Source organism: Manis javanica, chromosome 3, assembly GCF_040802235.1.
Source record: "Manis javanica isolate MJ-LG chromosome 3, MJ_LKY, whole genome shotgun sequence".
NCBI classification, from domain to species: domain Eukaryota; kingdom Metazoa; phylum Chordata; class Mammalia; order Pholidota; family Manidae; genus Manis; species Manis javanica.
The window spans coordinates 6,325,149-6,343,485 of NC_133158.1; the positions used below are offsets into that span (position 1 = coordinate 6,325,149).

Sequence of the window (18,337 nt, forward strand, 5' to 3'; positions counted from 1 at the left end):
CCTTGAGAGGAGCTGTGAAGTCCTTGTTAAGAGAGGCAGGCAGACCAAAGGTGATTCTTCAAGGAGAGAGCTGGGGGAGTAAATATTCCAATCTCATTCATTCCCCTCTCGATATGTGAGGATTCTTTTTTGGCCAAACACAAGCAAGGGTACCCATTGATGAATATATGCAGACCACACATGCTTGTAAAAGGATGGACCAGGGTAGAGAGTGGATTTGGGGAGGTAAACGGAGATATCTGGCACAGCACCTTTAGATATATAGGTCCTTTAATCCTCCCAACAATCCCATAAAGGACTATTATTATCCCCAGATAAACAAATAATAAGAAAAATTCAACAAAACTACAATACTCTGAGTTTAGAGAAAATAATGCTGGCACTAAGTAAGAACTAGGATGTTCTAAGAATAGAAACAATGATTAAAAAAAGGGAGAAAAAATTTAGCAATAAAAACTGTGAGAGCAAACCTTCTCCCCAAATTAATAGATGGGTTAGAAGATAAAGGTGAGGAAATCTCCCTGAGAGAACAAAATATAAGAAAATTTAAAGTATGAACAGAGAGAGAAGAATATTTGAAAACCAATCCAGGAAGTAAAATACCAAATCCAGGCAGTTTGACATCTCTCTTTCTGGAGTTCCTGAAAGAGAAAACATAAAATTGTGGGACAGAAAATACCAAAGGAAAAAATACAAGAAAATATTCTGGACTCTCTGGATTTGAGAAGCCCACCCCCTCAACAAGTACGCAGCACAATGAATGAAAAAGGCCACGGGCACACTCGTGAGAAACCTAACACCAGATGTAAACTTAGAAGTGATCACTAAATGACAATAAGAACTGCTGGCTCTTACTGGTTTTCAAAGTGAGTTTACATACACTGTCTCGCTTTTTAAATGGTTTGAGGGTTGACGGTGTCCCCACTTCACAGAAATGGAAACAGATACACTAAGTTGAACCCCTGCAGGATGACATTTTTCAAACCTTTCACAGAGGAGATGGCACAGTTCACTGAATTCATTGAAATTTGGGTGTGAACTGCATGTATACTTGTGTCTGTGTGTGAACACGTACGTGTAGGTGGACAAGTTTAGAATGCATGTGCCGCTTCCTGAACCACATGATCAACTTTCAAACATTCTTTCTAATTCCTTGTTATTCCTCCAGGTCAGTAGATGAATTTCTTTTTCTGGATAGATGGACCAGCTGACCAATGTGCCAACTAAGCCTGAAGGAAGGAGATGTGACAAAATGAAGTGATCAGTTGCAAACTTGCATGGCTAGCTGCAGTGAATACAGTCAACTTTTCTCAGTGGGTCTATGTGGGCAAGGTTTTAAATCTTCGTAATCTTCAGATGCCTTCTCGTGGGTCTGAACTCAAGTGATCCTCTTCTAATTCCCTTCCAGTGCTATAATTCTAGAATCCTAGCAATAAACAAGGTAGCATGAATTAAGTGAATCAACTGCATTGGTGAATGTGGTGAACAATGGTTTTCTCCAAGATGCCGAGGGGAGCCAGGTGGGGGAAACAGCCCAGGTGAACCTGAATGCTCTTTTCTATCAAGTCTTCCAAAGAGTCCTCAGGCTTTTGGAGAATGAGTAAAAGGTGGACATGGACAGACTGGAAATGGAAATCTGAACAGCTTGTTGACAAAGATGGTAGGTTGCAATTTCCTGTAACCACAGACACTTTGTTAAAACGGGGCTGTTGTTTTGAAGCGTTTTGCCTTCTTAGCTGCTGGAAACTGTGCTGGGAATGGAAACAGAAGCAGTCCGTGGTGGTGACCACAACCCAGAAGTTGAAACCACATTCTAATTTTGCACAAAATTGCTAGTTCTGCCTCTTTTCTTTGATTGTGACTTCATTTAGACCGTGAGGATTACATTTAGTTGTGTGTCAAATAACATCTTGAAAATGGACGGAAGAAAAACCATTCTGCCAGCAGTCATTTGTACTGACCCACAGTGTCTTACAGACATGTTCTAATGCGCTAGGAGAGTTAATCCCTCTAGTGTCAAAGTCAGGATGTGCTGGGGGGGGGTGGGGGGAAGAGGAGGGAGCACCCAAAGTGGCACTGAAAAAGGGTGAGGACAAAGAAAAGGGAGGAAGGAGGAATGAGTTTTTATTTGGGAAAGAAACTGGACTTAGGTTTATTTATGTGACTATCTTGACTAGTCTTGGGATTAAGGAAATGGTAAAAAGTTACTATAAAGATAAGACTAACTACCAGCCTTATAGGGCCACCATGCTACCGAGAATTGACAACCAATAGCTTAAAACTGTTCAACCTGTTCATCTAAAAACTACTTCTGGGGGGAATAAAACCGACCATTGTAACCGAAAAAAAAGTGGCCCGAAATTCCAGTAAGAATTTCCAAGTGAAATTTGCCTTCCATTGCTTGGTGTCAAATTCATCAACAGCCACACCAGCAGCGCGGTTTGACCCTTCTCTGTAACGATTATGACTTACCACGTGACTGGCACTCAGTATAGATTCAAGATGTAGCTGTTACACGAACAAGTCAGGGGAGAAGAGTGTGCAGGAATACGTGGATCTCAGAAATAGGAGTTTGGTGAAAGCTTTGATGGATCAAATCAAAGCATTTATTTCAACTCACACCCTATTTTAAAGTTTGTGGTTGGGTCCAACTTGGCCAAACTTCTGGAAAGAACCTCCCAGAAAGATAGTTGAAATCTGATGTTTTCAGGGCATATACTATACACAGAAGATGACATTTTAATGCAATTTATTTGAAATGCTTCCAGAAAAGTTTAAGGCCATTATACAAAAACATTCATTTCATCAAAACATTCATTGTCTTTCTTCCTGTAGGCCAGCCAGCATTTAACAGACTCTATTTCTCAAGGAACTGGCGAAAGGTGCCAGTGGCTTATGCAAAGCCACTCATTCATCCTCTCCTCAGAGATCAAACAACTTTTTCGGCTTTTCTCTGCTCCTGTGCGCATCAGGCTCATTTGCTCACTAAATCCGTCAACGACTTGAGAGACGAAGCAGTTTTAAATAAACTTGTAATAGAAAAAAAAAAAATTCACCACGTTTCAAATCTATAAATACAGAAATAGGTTTACAGGATAAAATGGACCACAATATTTTTTTTGGTTTTGAAAAATAAGTGATATGCCTTGTTTTTATATTGAGAAATCTCGTCACACAGCTTCTTTGACTATACCTGATAAATGGACATGATACAATGACAACACAGCGTCGACTGCTCTCCTTTCTGTAAACTTGAAAGACAACAGAAGATCAACAAAAAAAAAAAAACAAAAAAAAAAAAACTTTTTTGGCAATAATTTAGAATCGTATGACTAGTGCTGGTGTGGGTATCATTTTGCACAGGTCACCCTTAATATTTACACTCACAGGGAGCTTTTCTGTGTGTTCAGGGAACTTTTGTTAAGGTCTGTGACCCACCCTGCACTGGAAATCAAGGCTGGACAAAGAGGTTACTAGTTTGGCCAACTAATCCTAACTGATCATAGGGTTCATTACAGTGGCCTCTGGGGAATGGAATGATGATTCCGATCACAGCACAGAGCCAGAGATGGCACGCGAGGGCCCAACGGCAGAGGAGGAAAATCCAAGGCTCCGGCCCTCCCCAGAAGGGACTGGACCTGCTTTTCTTTTCGTGTGTCCCACCTAACGTCATTCAGTACTTCTTGCAAATTCTTCTGCTCACCTGTTTCCGTAAGCAGAGTCAGTCTCCCTTCCTCCTCTCCATCCATGCTGTGTAATATGAACCGGTCTAGGCCGATGAGACAAAATTAAGACGGGTCTTCTTGTTACGCTGCCAGGTTTTCCCAGGCCCTTTGAGTCCTACTCTGATGTTTTAGGCTAGAAATGGCTAAGACAAGCTAGCGACTATGCCGGAGACCGCTGGCGCCATCACCTTGCAGTTCAAGATGCAGAGCAGACAGCGGCTTCTGAGCTAGTCCTCACAAGGTCAGACTCTACTTCGTGTCCTGGTAGATCGTTGCATCCGATTTGCACTGGGTGACACGGCGAGGCCAAGACAGTGATTCCTCCTTTGCAGAATTTAGCCTCCAGGATCCCCAGGGATGTTTTCATGCTTCCTGACTGGATAACATCCAGCCAAGTTCACCACATGGATGGATCTTTCCCTGTTTTCCTGCAAATGCCATCAAGATACATGAGTGACTTCCTCACGCCCTCTCTGCAAGGCCCTCTAAGAACAGTGCCTTCAGCTCCCATGTCGAAGAGCTAGGAAAGCACTAGAGAAACATGGACTCTTTAAGCGAACTACAAGAAACAGTAGTTTAGAGATTCTTTTCTATTTTTAAAAATCCAGCAGGACAACTGAAAGTAACTTGTTCAAGTACCTCTCCATCCATCCAGACATTTGTGAACTACAACACAGGGTAGCAGTTGCCACAGATTCCGGCTCACACAGACAGACTGGCAGTTACAGTACTAGGGACAAAGGGACAGATACAAGAGGCTGGTCAACACCATCACAAAAGTATTAAAAAGTGCTTCTCCAAACCGTTCCATGTGTGGAATGCAAATACTGTACAGGTAAGACACAGGCTACTTCCAGGAGGTACACATGCTTCGGTCACACGTTGCTTTCTGCATGCCTGCTGTTCCCACAGGAAGAGTCTGTCTGTTCCATGCGCTCACAGTCAAGGCTGACCTCACTTGTGTCCATACTACAGTCTGACTCACTGTCTGATTGGTCCATCTGCTCAAGTTTTGTTTCTCCCTGTGGCTCCTTGCTCCTTGAGGCGGGATTTAGGAACGGTCCCTCAGGGGCATGCACGCTGGCCTGCCCAGTAGTGCACAGGACTGTTTCTTTGGCTTGACGGATGCAGTTGAGCCACTGCTGTTTGTTGAAGGTGTCGTTGGCTTGCAGTGAGTGGGTCTGACTTTGGGATCCATTTTTGAAACTGACTCTGAAGAAGTTTTTAACTAGAAATGAAAAAACACACGTAAAAACAGGTCAATGGACAGGTGTTTCCCAGGGTCAGAGATAACACGTCAGGGACAGTGACCCCCAGTGCCAGGGCAGACATCACTAATGGATTACGAGATGTGCCCCACCGATCCAGGGCAAGCCTCAGCTCTGCCGCACAGCCACTATCAATCAACTGGAGAGGGCAAAGATTTGCCCTCCAAAGGCAGCAAATGGCTGTCAGCTCGGAACAACTAAGTCTTGTATGTCAGGGGACCCTGGAATACTGGTTACCAAACATAGCTGCATATTACAATCCCTGGGAACTTGTTAAAAATATAGACACCCGGGCGCTACCCTTAGAGATTTGGAGGCAACAGGTCCAAGGTGGGCCTGATAATGTGGTATTTCAACTACTGCCCCCAGCGAGAGCTTTTTCAAGTGTGAGAAGCTCTTTGTTACATCAAAGCATGGACCACCCCAGGACAGGACCTGTACCTTTAGTACCCAGGGATGGAGAAGGCATGTGAACACTCAGAGCTGACATAAATTCGGTTTCATTTAAAAATGAAATTTTAATGACTTCCACAGGAACTATGTGCATTAAAAAAAATGGTAGTGCACAAAATGGGAGACATTTTATTTAGTTTAATAATGACAGTGTTAACTGGCACTTAAGGGGCCCTGTGTGCCATGTGCCATGCTGGGTTCCCAGAAGCGCCTGCGTTCGGCCCTCCTGCACCGCGCCTGTAGCCAGCAGGCTGGGAAGCATCGTGTCAGGGAGATCCAGGCTCTGCCCTTTGCTCTGGGGCAAGTCCTTACCTCCTCTAAAGTCTTCAGTTTCCTTATTTGAAAAACAGGAAAAACGAAGAGAACCTGCCATATGAGGTCAATATGAAGGACAGATGCAATAATAGCTGCAAGTGCTTACACAGTGCCCTGCACGTAGTCAGTACTCAAGAAATACATGTCACTACCACTACCCCTGCCCACAAGGGTGGGGGGACAGGTGAGTGGTAAGAGACAGTACCTATTAATCACCTTAACAATGATGCCAACATTAGCATGAGAGGCTCAAATCCTGTTTTCTCAGACTTCCCTGACCATGTCCTCTCAAACAGACCTCCTGTGCTACCCCTCTCTATCCCTTACTGGGATTTACCTTTCTTAACGGCACCTGAATACCGGTTGGTTTATCATTTATCTCCACCACAGCGTAAGTTCCATGGCAACAAGGAGGTTAGCTGTTTGGGTCACCAGCACCCAGACCAGTGATGGGCACCTGGAAGACTGACACCTGACTCCGTAAGCACTATCTTAGCTTCTCTTGGGTAATTCCTTTGGTTATTAAGTCTCAAGTTGGAGAAGTAAGAGTCTCTACCCATCCATTCTTATGTCTCTTTAGTGACAAGTCTGCCAGTTCACCTACAGAAGCCACCATTATGCAGCTGGTATCCACACAGGAACTACCTGGTGGCTTTGATGCTTTTGTCCAATGGAAGGAGACAGAGAAAAGGTACTTAAGGAGTATCGGTTACGTGCAAACAGGTTCACCTGTGGTATCTTACTTAATCCTTAAAGCTTATGAAGTAGGTATGTGTGCATCCCCACTTTGCAGATGGGCAACTGAGGCTCAAAAGGTTGGTCAAGGTGCCACAGTCAGGAAGTGAGGAGACAGCCCCGGGATGCAGTTTGATTCCCAGGCCACGCCTCTTCTGTGCCACCAGGCAGCCACTGCCTCTGAACCAGGAGACCCACACTGACCAAAGGGTCAAAGCCCGTGCCCCGTACTTCTCTCATTGTTGCTGAATGCCCCACGCAGGGAGCCGCCCAGCCTCACTTCTCCATCCTGCAGGTCTTCCAGCAGGAGGTCCTTCACGGGGATCGGCTGCCGGTACAGCTGGTAGCAGAGCTGCTCGTTGTGGGTGACAGCTCGAGTGATCACCAGGACTTCTTGGAACAGGAAGACATGTAGTTTCTAGAAGGAAAGGACCCACATCATTTCCCTGAGTGACTCTCTAATGAGAGGTTGATGAGTGGACTTCTGTGCGAGCCTCATACTGGATGAGGACCGCCTAGGCTCGACTCTACCTCCAGAACAGGGACTGGGCAGGGTGGAGGTATTCCCAGATGCATATGCTTTGCCTTTCCTACAGGAGCGCCTCCTCAGGGCCCCAGTTCTGCCTACAGCCACCTGCGGCCAGCTCCAGAGGCACCGTTCACACTGAAATTCCCAACCTGTGCAGACACACACTGCCGCCAGCTCCCATGAGAAAAAGTGAGGGGAAACAGAATGAAAAGGGCAATGAAGGAAAAGAGCTTAGGGCCCCACCCCACTTTGGTTCACAGCACCCAATACAATTTTAAGAGCTCAAAACAAACAGTAGTCCTTGAAGGAGGACGCTGGTGTATCAAAGCCTAATATAATCTTTGCTTCCTAAACCTGCAAAAACACTGAGTCCTTCAGCCACAGAGCTGATCCTCAGCTTCAGCTGGGCTCTCCCCCTGGCAACCCTGAGAGAACATTCCTAAGGGAACCAGGGGCCGGAGCCACCAAGATGATCGAAGAGGTTGTCCTCGGTCAAGTCCATCAGAACCTCTGTTCTCTGACCAGGTTGTATTAAAAGGCTGACGACCGATGTGTGTGTTATGGGCCAAAAAAAAAAAAAAATCTCAGAAATAAAGGCCTCTCTCAAACCACATCGTGAAAGTGATTTTGCTGGGCGGACCTGGGATAAAGCAGCTCCATTCAATTCCAAGTGCCAGACTCCTCTCCCAGTCTGGAAATGCTTAGGAATTGAATGAGAAGATCCACAACTATGTAGCTGGCTTCTGGTTTTCTCAGGGGAATACCAAGGAGGGTCAAACCGGGGGTCGACAAAAGGAGACCAGAAGACTAGGGGTGCAAACTCAAACTAGAGTCTTGATTTGGGCAGAGGAGGCACATTCAGCCTTGTTAGTTAATTTTATATTTGAGAGAAAAGAAACTTGTGGGTTTCCCACTCCCCCTCCACTACAGACACCAAAACCTGCAGACGCGAAACCTCAACCAGGTGTTGGCTGGTGGGAACGAATGATGATTCTGCTCTGGGGTGGGCAGGGGTTGGGCAGCGAGATTTTATGTTTATCAAAAGGATTCAGTGTACATCAAAAAGGATGGAAGGACACTGGTGAAGCACACAATAAATAAACTGAGGGTTTTTTGTCCGGAGTGGGGGTTGGGGTTGGGGGAGATACTGAAAGAATGTGGATAATACGGGTGAATGTAATCGATACAATGTTGCTCATGTGAAACCTTTATAAGAGTGCATATCAATGACACCTTTATTTAAAAACAACAAAGGAAGAATGTGGTGAGACTTTTCTTTTGGGGGTGGGGAGGGAAGGGGGTGGTCACTGTTTTACATACTAAAGGTTATTTGAGATTCTACACTGTTTCTAGCTTGATCCATTTTCGAGCCAATGTAGGCAGTTTGAACTCAGATTATCTGGGCAACCTCTAAAAAATAACCCTTATTTATGAATGATCACTGAGAATTCTTCTTAGTCTCAGCTTCTTTTAGTCTTCAAAATATTAAGCTTTTTTCTTGTCATAGGACTTAGTCCCTAATGACTCCTACAGTTCTATTAGGGGGAAAAAAAAAATCCCAAAACTAAAACAAAACTCCCACCCTAACTACTATCTCTGTTCTCAAAAACATATCTGCTTGCAAATCTGAACTAGAGTTCATCTTTCGTGCCTCAGACACACCCAAACCGAGTGTCAGCCCTTGACTGATGGCAAGGGATCAGTCCCTCAGCCCACAGAGTGATGCGTTTTCCTGACTATTTCCCACAGGTCCTGCAAGAATCAATGTTCAAGGAGCCAGAGCATCAGACATTAGACGTCCAGTGCTTTCCAGAAAATCAGCAAGAAGCCCATAATGTGGCTTTCCAGCCATCGGTGACTCTTGAGGCAAACAGGAACACTGCCGCTAGCAATGGCCTGGGGCAGGTCTCATTACCTCTGTGGCACTATCAGCTGGCTGGATCCACAGCCGCACTGATAACTGGTGCTACGATATGAACGCAGTTGACTTCAAATAACATTTCCAAGCCTGCTCATAAATGCCACCTCACAGTCCAGTCAAAAGGGTGTCCTTCAAGTCATGAAAGCTTTACTGAGAACTCTTCAGTCTCGCTTTGGCTTTCCTTCTAAGGGTTAGCTGAATACAGAAGATGAAACGCAGTCAAAGTGAAGACTCTCTCAACGGCTTTCTCAACACTGAATTTAATTCTATATTATATATAATAAAACTTGTATATGAAAACTCTAAAATTATAATACATCATATACATATAAGCATGAATTTCTACTGACTACCCATAAAAATAGCCTGGTGAATTGAATGAATCTGGGACTCTCATATAATTCAAATCCATCCTTCCTTTATACAAGCATTCATTCATTCATCCATCTAACCATTCATTCATTCATTCACCTGACATTACTGAGTGCTTAGTACGTGGTAGGTCCCCATAATCGGGGTTTGCCAAGGATTGCCAAGGCACGGCCTCTACCCTAAAAGAGCATGGTATAATGGAAGATACTGATAGGTCGATGGAGAATTACAAGCCACTGTAGTAAACACTCGACGGGAGATTTGTCCACATTGCTATGATTGGAGAGGAGGAATAATTTCAATATCTACTCAGGAATCAAAGCCAGGAAATGGAATACCTGCAGGTCAGTGCTAGATATGCACCTAATGGAGGCTGGGTTATCATTAAAAAATAAAAATAAAAAAGCAGGTTTTAAAGTGGCAGTCTATGGATGTATACCAATCCATAAGAAAGCAAAGAACTTCTCATAAAGCAAAATGCATTCAGTTTAAGATTTTGACTTTTCCTGAGATCATATATATTTAACATTCTGTTCAAGTCACCCTTTGTTTTCTGATATCAGAGTGGGAGGCGATGTTAACGGTTCTGCATTTGATTTTGAAGGTCCTCATCAAACAAAATAAAAAGTTGGCCACCCTATGTTGGTTTCCAAAATTCTTTCGGAATATGTATTGGTCACGAGAAAAAGGTAAGTATACATATGTATAGATATCTTATAAAGTATATACAATGTACATAATTATATATATCCATATAAATGGAATCCTATGACAGAAAAGACACTGAAAAAGCAATTTTTTGTCAGATAGGGAAGGCGAAGTAACAGGAGGCTGGGCATTGAAGGGATCAAGCGCTGGGGGAGGCCAGCCACTCACCACACCCCGGTTGTTCTTCAGTTCTCCATGGCAACACAGCACTCTTGAGCTGCCGATTAGGGAGTCCTTCTGGCTTTCCTCCAAGTAGAGGAGCCGCTCTTTGTAATAGCGGCACTCAGATTCCCCAGTCTTGGTGTTGATTTCTGCCACGATTCCCTGAATGATGTTTATCTATGGGAACAAAGAAGAAAGTCGGGGAAAGTAAACAAGCCATTCACACCAACAAGTCCCAGGGGTTCAGCCTAGAAGGTCACCAAGATACACTTGGATCTAATTCTGAGATTCTGTTAGCCAAGCTGCTGCTTTGGGAAAAGGGAAAAATAATAACTGCTTTCAATATATGTGCCTCTCTATCCACCGATACACATACACATATGCACACACATACATATATATTTATACACTTAACACATAATTTGCATTATGTGTAAAACTAAGGTTGATGCATTAATTATCTCTGAGCAGAAGAGAGAGAAAGTACAGCTTGTGGTAATCAGGACTCATAACACTACTGAGCTCCATATCACACTTTCTTAAAACATGCTCACAATGTCGAAAACACAGACAGAGAAAACAATCTGGTCAAGGAGAGAAAACAAAGCAGAATGTAGTCATGCAGAAAAGGGATCACCTTGGGAGCTGAAACCCAGTCTCAAGGTCTCCCTGTGTGTACTCAACCAAACCTACAAATAACGTTTTTACATTGGGTGCAAATAAATGGTTTGGCTATCTTTTCAGGGGCAAAACAAATGGTTTATAAAGGACAGAGAGCTAGGAATGGAAGAAGACACTAAGAGTGACGACTCGCACCCGTGCCCACAGCATGTGTGAAGAGGTTGGGGGTTGGGGGTTTCAAGGTGGGGTAGGGGTGGATGCGCTGTTACTGATACAAAATGGAACGAAACCAGAGGACAGCGCTGAGATATGTCGCTGGACATTTATTCTGATGTGTTGTTTTATCATGTGGATATAGGTCTAAAAGTAGAAAATACTAGAAAACAAAGGAACAAGAAATTGGTTGAGTAAAAACTCAGTGACACCAATCAAGGCAAAGTGATGCCTTCCTCAGGAGGGTTTCTCTGCCCCTTAACAGTGACAAGACCAATGGTCCCATTTTTCTTGTGGGGTTATTAATGGAAAAGAATTTAACAGATGAGACATGTTAGGAAGGCCTCTTCTTGGTCACATTTGCTTAATGGGAAAACAAATTCATCTCTGAAAAGAAGGTTTTAAAAGTGGTCCTTCCTCAGCAAGCACCTACCAGATCTTATAATGTGTTGAAGTGGTAGTGAATTCTAAGATTGTGAAGTGGTTACTTTCCACTTGTCAGTGAAATGATGCCTTTGGCCAAAAACTACTGAATGAAAACTTCTACCCAGTTACAACTTTGGCACTTCCATGCATTTCAGCTCTGAGCTGAAGTCTGGTAACTGTATCCTTTGGACAGATGCATCATCTGTATGCTTTTGCAGCTATTAAAAATGTCAAAGCTTATTTATTTAGTCTTTTCTCTGTTTCTCAAATTTTGGTAGTAGCACTACTTCAACAGTTGAAAAAAAACACAAATTATTATAAAAGATACAGGCTCTTTGTGCCATAAAAGGATCTTTTTTGGCCTTTGATGTCAACCTAATATTAAATATAAATGCCATGAAATTAATCTGAGTTTTATTGACACAAGACAATTAATAAAAAGAACACTCTGGTATACAAACTTTCTCTTTTTTCCCCCTCTCTTGGTTTTCAAATAAGATTGATTACTTATTGTTACATTCAAAAAACAAAAAAGAAATTTCAAAAAATATTCTAGAGCTATGTCTCATCCTTCTGATTAATTCAACTCAGACTTGTAAGCAGCCACCCAGTGGTTGACTAGATGGCAGCATTCAAAGAAGTGACACAAGGTCCCTGTACTCAAGAGGCTTTAAAATATGTGGGATGTATCATCAGAGCAAACTGTTTCACGTCTACCTTAATTTTTTTACCTTACTAGGCTTTTAATATGCAGTGAAACCCATACTTTTTCCTTTCCTTTAAGGATCTTAGCATTAATTGCTGGGGCTCATCTCCTCAGTTAGCTACTACAGGGTGTACCCAGGCAGCTGGAATTAGCCAGCACTTGAGTCCATTTTCTAAGTTTCCTGCCAGTGCCCAGGAAACCAGGAAGACGATGTGCTATGAGCATGAAGATGTGGTCATTTCCTAATTTAACTCAGGAACTGAACAGCTGGCATATCACTTGGAGATTAATAAATACAAATGCCACAGTGGTTCCTTAGGCAGCAAGGACTACTTTTGAATGCAGCTTCTTTTTCTGGTATTTGAAAAAAATCTAAAGAGACAAAACAATAGAAACAATTGGGGTTATTCCACATTCTTTGTGAACATTTCGAAGAGTAACTCTGGGCTTGCTTTTGTTAAAAATGTGGTTTTGTATTTATATCCACCTATACACCATGTGTGTCTAATCTCTCTGCACTGGTCTTAAGAGGTATTTATTTCTGCAGGACTGCAGCAGGGAATAAAGTTACATATACCAGATTGCCAAGGGCAAACTGTCATGGTAGCTGTGCATTTAAATTACATTTACTGGTGCATCTCTCATCAGGCCTCAAACTGAAGGGAAGGGCCTGGTAAGGGGAGCTGATGAGAAATGCGTGGTAACAGAACAGAACAGAACAGGGATAAAGCCCACGCATGTTGGAATCGTCATCCTCAAAGCAGAATCTGAAAGCACTGTCTGTCTGGTCCCTTGTGCAGTAATATCATCTACTTGTAGGCTCCTGACATGAACCAAGAATAGCAGCCTGCACTGTCATTGCACCAGAGCAGACCTGCTCTTCTCATTGGGTCCGGTCATTTCTCTTTTAAGGAGCTGGGAAAGAGCAGTAGGCGGAGGGAAGAGATGGTCTGCAGGATCGTTTTCTGGCAGAAACAATCCTTAGAATTTAAAACAAACAACCAGATCTCTGGAAAATCTGAACACCCAGAGTCCTATTCTCTACTGGGGGGGATTTCTAGCAACCCTCCAAAACACTACTGAGAAATTCTAATAAAGACATGGTAGCTTATATATTGCACGAAAGGCAAGACTTTTCTTTACATCTCATCATAGGACTGAATGCTTGGTGCTGAAGCAGTTCACTTAAGAGTCCCCTGACTCTTCCTTTTTCATAGGTGGAAAACTTATCCAGGGAACATAAAAGTCAAGCTACAGTGGTTCTGTGGGTTTTATGTTGATCAAACATTGACAATACACCCCAGCGTACAGGGCTAAATATTTCTGCTCATCTGGGGTAACGCCACAAGGATTCTGAAAAGAAGAAAAAGAAAGTGGCTCAGCCTCTCTGGTGTAAAGGGACATTTAAAGACTGGCTTTGCAGACATTTTCGAATGTGGGTTTCCCGTGCTTCACACACATACCTGCCGGAATAACCAGGTGCAGATGCAATGTTGGAAAACGGCATCACCTTTTATGCACAAGGGAAACCGGTACGTCCTTTCACATTGAAAGTGATCATATTCTTACCTGTTTTTAAATTCAAACTTTAGCTCACTGGGTGTTTTTTTAAACAGAGTGTTATTCTGTCATGCTGCATATTGAAAAGAGAAAATCTTTATAGCAAAACTCAGAGCAGGCTCATGTGCATCAGAAAAGTAATTATTTATGCTAGCTGGAGCTCCCCGTGTTTCCATTCCTGCGGACCACACACTCGTTGGGCTGAAATATGGAGAGGCGGCACCTCTGTTCACTGTTCTCCGTAATAGAAACAGACACAGTGAAGCAAGCTGGGCCTCATCCCTGGTGCCCGTGTCCCCGCTCCAAGCTGGGGTGGGGGCCTGGTCCCTGTGTGTCTGGAGTCAGAAGCCTTTCCTCCACCCCCTCCATCCCTGTAAGGATGCACCCGGCCCACATCTGCACCAGTGAGGTCGCTCCACAAAGCCTGGGGGCCAGGCAGCTTTCTGCAACTCCAAAGGCAACAGGAGCTCAAAGAAGCAGCCAGGCTTTCCGCTTCATGGTATAGGATCACAAAGAGGGAGAAAGGGCACGGGATTTGCGGTCTACACTGACAATGGTTCAGGCTTCAACTCTGTCACTTGCTGGCTCGGTGCTTGGGCAAGTTATTTCAGCCCTGCAAGCCCCGACTGGAAAATGGTCCTAACAAGAGCAGCTATCTCATGGGTTACTAAGAGGATTAAACGAGATACACAAGCTATAAGACAATTGCATACAGCTGATTTACTGGGTATTCAAGAAATGTCGGCAGGCATTACTATTATTGTGGTGTCGTTATTACCACTTATTAGTAAACCATTCTCCGAGAGGAGATGCTTAGCAGGTTCATGACTTCTGATTTTCAAATCCCCTATTGCATATCCTCTTTCTGTTATTGTACCAGACCCACCAGGGAATGAGCCCTTTGAACGGGTCTTTGCCTTTATCTGCACGGCTACCTCCCTGAGCAGATTTCCATGACTGCACACCGTGCAGTTAGGATATGTGGCACCCTCCCCACTTGCCTCCCTGCCTGGAGTCTCCTCCTCCTCTATCCTCCGTCCTCTGAAGAGGACAGGAATATATTCAAGGCTACTCAGCCTGTCAGCAATGGAGCTGGTGTTTGAACCCTGAAGCCCAGCTACTTAGAAAACAAAAATCAGAAAACAGAAAAGGAAAATGTCTCAAACTGATATTGGAAACCCTCCATAATCGGATCTGAATTCCATCCTCTGCCTTCTCGCCTGCTGCTCCAAGTACCCTCAACCCCAGGTGGACTGATCCACAGGAATTCTGGGCAGACCTGTTCTGCCATTACCTCACACCTCTGCCCAGGCCATCCGCTCCTCCCAGCCTGCTGTCTCCTGGGCCCTGGCTCACAGAGCACCCCAATAGGAACCAAGCCCTGTGAGCAGAATGCTCACAGTTTGCAATAGTCTCATGATCTGCATCCCATTTTTTCCTGGTTTTCTGTTGCTGCTCGGGAAGAATCTGTATTTCCCATACTTTTAATAAACATTTGCCAGTGAGCAGGTTTGACTATGCACTCCCCCCAACCCCCTGCAATCAAAGGCCGAGGAGAGCCGGATTTTAAGTGGGTGCCAACTGCACAGATGGGCTGTGGGGCAAAGGTAAAAGACAACTCCCATTTGTTAACTAAACAAAGATATTCTATTTAAAATCCACACAGAGCTCTCAATCCTCACAGCACCTATAAGAAATTGAAGAGTCACCTAGACAAGCTCAAGAAATTTTAGACCCAAGGGACCTTAGACTACATTTCATAGAAACACTAAATTTTATAGATCAGGAAACTGAGGCAGGGGAAGAAGAATGACTCGTAAAATCAGAACATGGTTGATGCCAAGCCAAAGTGGGGACCCACAGAGCCTTCATGCACCTAGTCACCCAATCCTCTAGCCATTACGGGGAAGTAACAAGGGGAGACAGAGACAAACGTACAGCTTCCTCCAGGTGCTGCTGGTCCGGATTATCATTTGGCGTGTGCCGCAAGATTTCTCGGAGAAGAAGCGGGTATTTCACCAGGCGGCTTCTTGGAATATCGAGGAAATTCCAGAGATCTAGCTTGCGGCTAAAGGGGGATTCTAAACATCGCTGTAGGAAGTCTTGGACGCGGTGATCTTGCTTTTTGTGGTCCAGCAGAGCTTTGGCGGCTACTTGATTGCTGCAATAGCTGTCATAGGAGCTGAGACAAGGCAGCTAAGAAACAACATCAGAGAAGGTTGGAGCATTAACATCATCGTGCTCTGAAGCTGCGAGCTAACATCACTCACTGGGGCTGAACAAAACCTAACTGGTCTCCAGGCCTGGTCAACATTCCTTGAGCTGCAGGGCTGGAGGAGGCGGACCTATGGAAACTCCATCATGGTGGGCGGGCAATGCACAGTGTGTTTAGGCACTGGCTTGCTTTCACGAGGTTATTTTCTCTGTTGCAGGTTTCCTTTCTTGGTTGCTAAGACCCCTATCATAATTTGTTTGCATTTTTGCCAATCTAGGCTGGAAACAAAAGAACTGGAATTACTGCCTATGCACAAAGTTTAGAATTTTTCTAAGCTCCCAAAAGTATCTGGTGAAGGGAAAGCTTCCTATTAAAAAGAAAAAGGATTTCTCTTAAAATTATTTATAAGAAACTAATCTGGAAGACTTAATGATGTAAAAACAAAGTAGACAGCAAGCCCTTTATGTGGCTCGGTGCAAGCACCTCTACGTTAGTCTAAGGTTAGCTGATTCTAAGGTGGCCCAATTAGAAAGAACTCCAAGAAGTTAAAGCAAAAGTATAATTACTTAAAAATGAGATGCAGGAAGCATTTAGAAAAATCTTCTAAATTAATTCTGGCAGGCCAGAAATGATTCTGAGCCACACCTAATGGTTAACATCACAATACCACGCAAAGAACAATTTAAAGACATTGGAACACTTCAATTCCACTATCTCCATCCAGCAAAATACCAATTTCCCTGACATGTCCCATCGGTCACATGGCACAGACAGGGTGTCAGACACTCGGCAAAAGAAAGGTTGCTCATCTTCCTTTTCCATTCCTCCCTAACAGGGGAGTACCCAAGACTTGGCATCTTAATGCATGGGCAGTCAGCTTCCAGGAAGTTACTGGAGGCAATAAAATGCAGCCCATGGCCTCTGTGTCTGCTTCTCTCCCGTGGACTAGGAAGCCCCAATGACCACGACACCTGCTCTGCGGGGGGATTCAGTGCAAGAGTAGCAAGAGGGTCTTTCATTCCTGCATGTTCAGCCCTTTGCACTTGCCCACTATCCAGCAGACATTCCAAGATTGCATCCTGAATGAGCAAATGTATGCTCAATGGATTACCACATTAGGTAATGCTTGACGGTTTGGGAACATGACCGAAAAACACATGTGATAGCATCTGAACAGTGGGTCAAAGCATAAATATTCTGCTGAGTCTTTTATACTTCTTATGGAAATTGTTTTCTCAGTGATTGAAACCAAAAAAGATAGCATGGAAGTAATGTTTAAGAAGTTCACTGCTGAGTTTAATGTTTCTTGGGAATATCGATCTTTCTTACATGTTATAAAAATATATTTTTGTTGTTGTTAAAAAAGAGCTGCAGAAATTCTTTCCTCAACTTTATATTTGAAAATAATAACTGGTTACACACATACTTACACACACACACACACACACACACACACACACTATGTACTTGCATATATACACCCCAGATGTGGTATTGCTGATTATGATTGAGATTTTCCGAGTTAATTAAAAAAGAGCCTAAGGCCCTCTTAAGTTCATTTCCACTTCCTCACCTTTTAAAAGGAGCTGGAAATACCCAGTTTTCATTATGGAGAAACAAATCAGCAGTAACTATCGCACATAAATTAGCCATCCGACCACACCACTGCTCCCTGTTCACTGGGCCATTACTCTCTCTGATCCTGCCCTGCTCCCATGGCAACCAAATCCGCCTCTGGTCCTGTGTTCACACCTGGCAGGGCGCTCATTTCCTGGGCATGAACTGAAAGGCCATCCGGGTCAGCCCATTGGCTAGGACAGGCTGTAAGTGATCTACACCTAGACAGGGAACTGAGAACATCTTGGTTGCTAAATATTTACACACTCACTTACATAAAATGTGAGAGGCGATAATGCAGTGAGGTTAAGAGGACAGACTCTGGAACCAGGGAGAATAAGGTTCAAAGCCTAACTTGGATGGTTACTAGTTAGGTGACCCTTCTGAGCCTCAGTTTCCCCACTTACAAAGTACATGCACTAATGTCCTCCTATCTTAATGAGATAAGGCAGATAAAAAGTGTAACATGGAGCTTGGCTTAAGAATGAGTAAGTACTAACTATGAACATTATTTATCCCTAAAATATTTTTATTGCAAAAGTTGTGGGTTAGAGAAGGAAAGCTACTTGCTCAGCTAGAAAGAAAACCAGTCTGAAGTGTATTCTTCCCTCCCTCCAAAGCTCTGAACTACTTGGCATCTTTTTAATAGACTATCAGGAATTCATAAGGGAAACTTACACTTTCTTTAGAAATACTCTCTCCCTAACAATGTGAAAAGCAATAGGACAAATCCATTTTTTTGTTGTTTCCACACACCCTGTGTCTCTCTTTGGAATTAAAATTTAATTAGA

The 18,337-nt window shown here is 43.7% G+C and overlaps 1 protein-coding gene across 8 annotated transcripts in view; it reads right to left on the reverse strand.

Moving 5' to 3' along the window:
• Nucleotides 1-2,732: 2,732 nt before the first annotated feature.
• The window catches only part of ARHGEF3 (Rho guanine nucleotide exchange factor 3), a 245,248-nt gene continuing 229,643 nt past the window's right edge, over nucleotides 2,733-18,337 (reverse strand). For 6 of the 8 annotated variants that reach the window (XM_037019264.2, XM_037019266.2, XM_073230740.1 and 3 more), the window contains 4 exons: nucleotides 15,653-15,910; nucleotides 10,195-10,365; nucleotides 6,728-6,914; nucleotides 2,733-4,953 (listed from right to left, as the gene is read on the reverse strand). In XM_037019264.2, coding sequence (XP_036875159.2) covers nucleotides 4,601-4,953; nucleotides 6,728-6,914; nucleotides 10,195-10,365; nucleotides 15,653-15,910 — 969 coding nt within the window. In that variant the 3' untranslated portion in view covers nucleotides 2,733-4,600. The remainder of the gene's footprint in view (nucleotides 4,954-6,727; nucleotides 6,915-10,194; nucleotides 10,366-15,652; nucleotides 15,911-18,337) is intronic. The other 2 variants (XM_037019267.2, XM_017680208.3) reach the window with 1 other exon arrangement.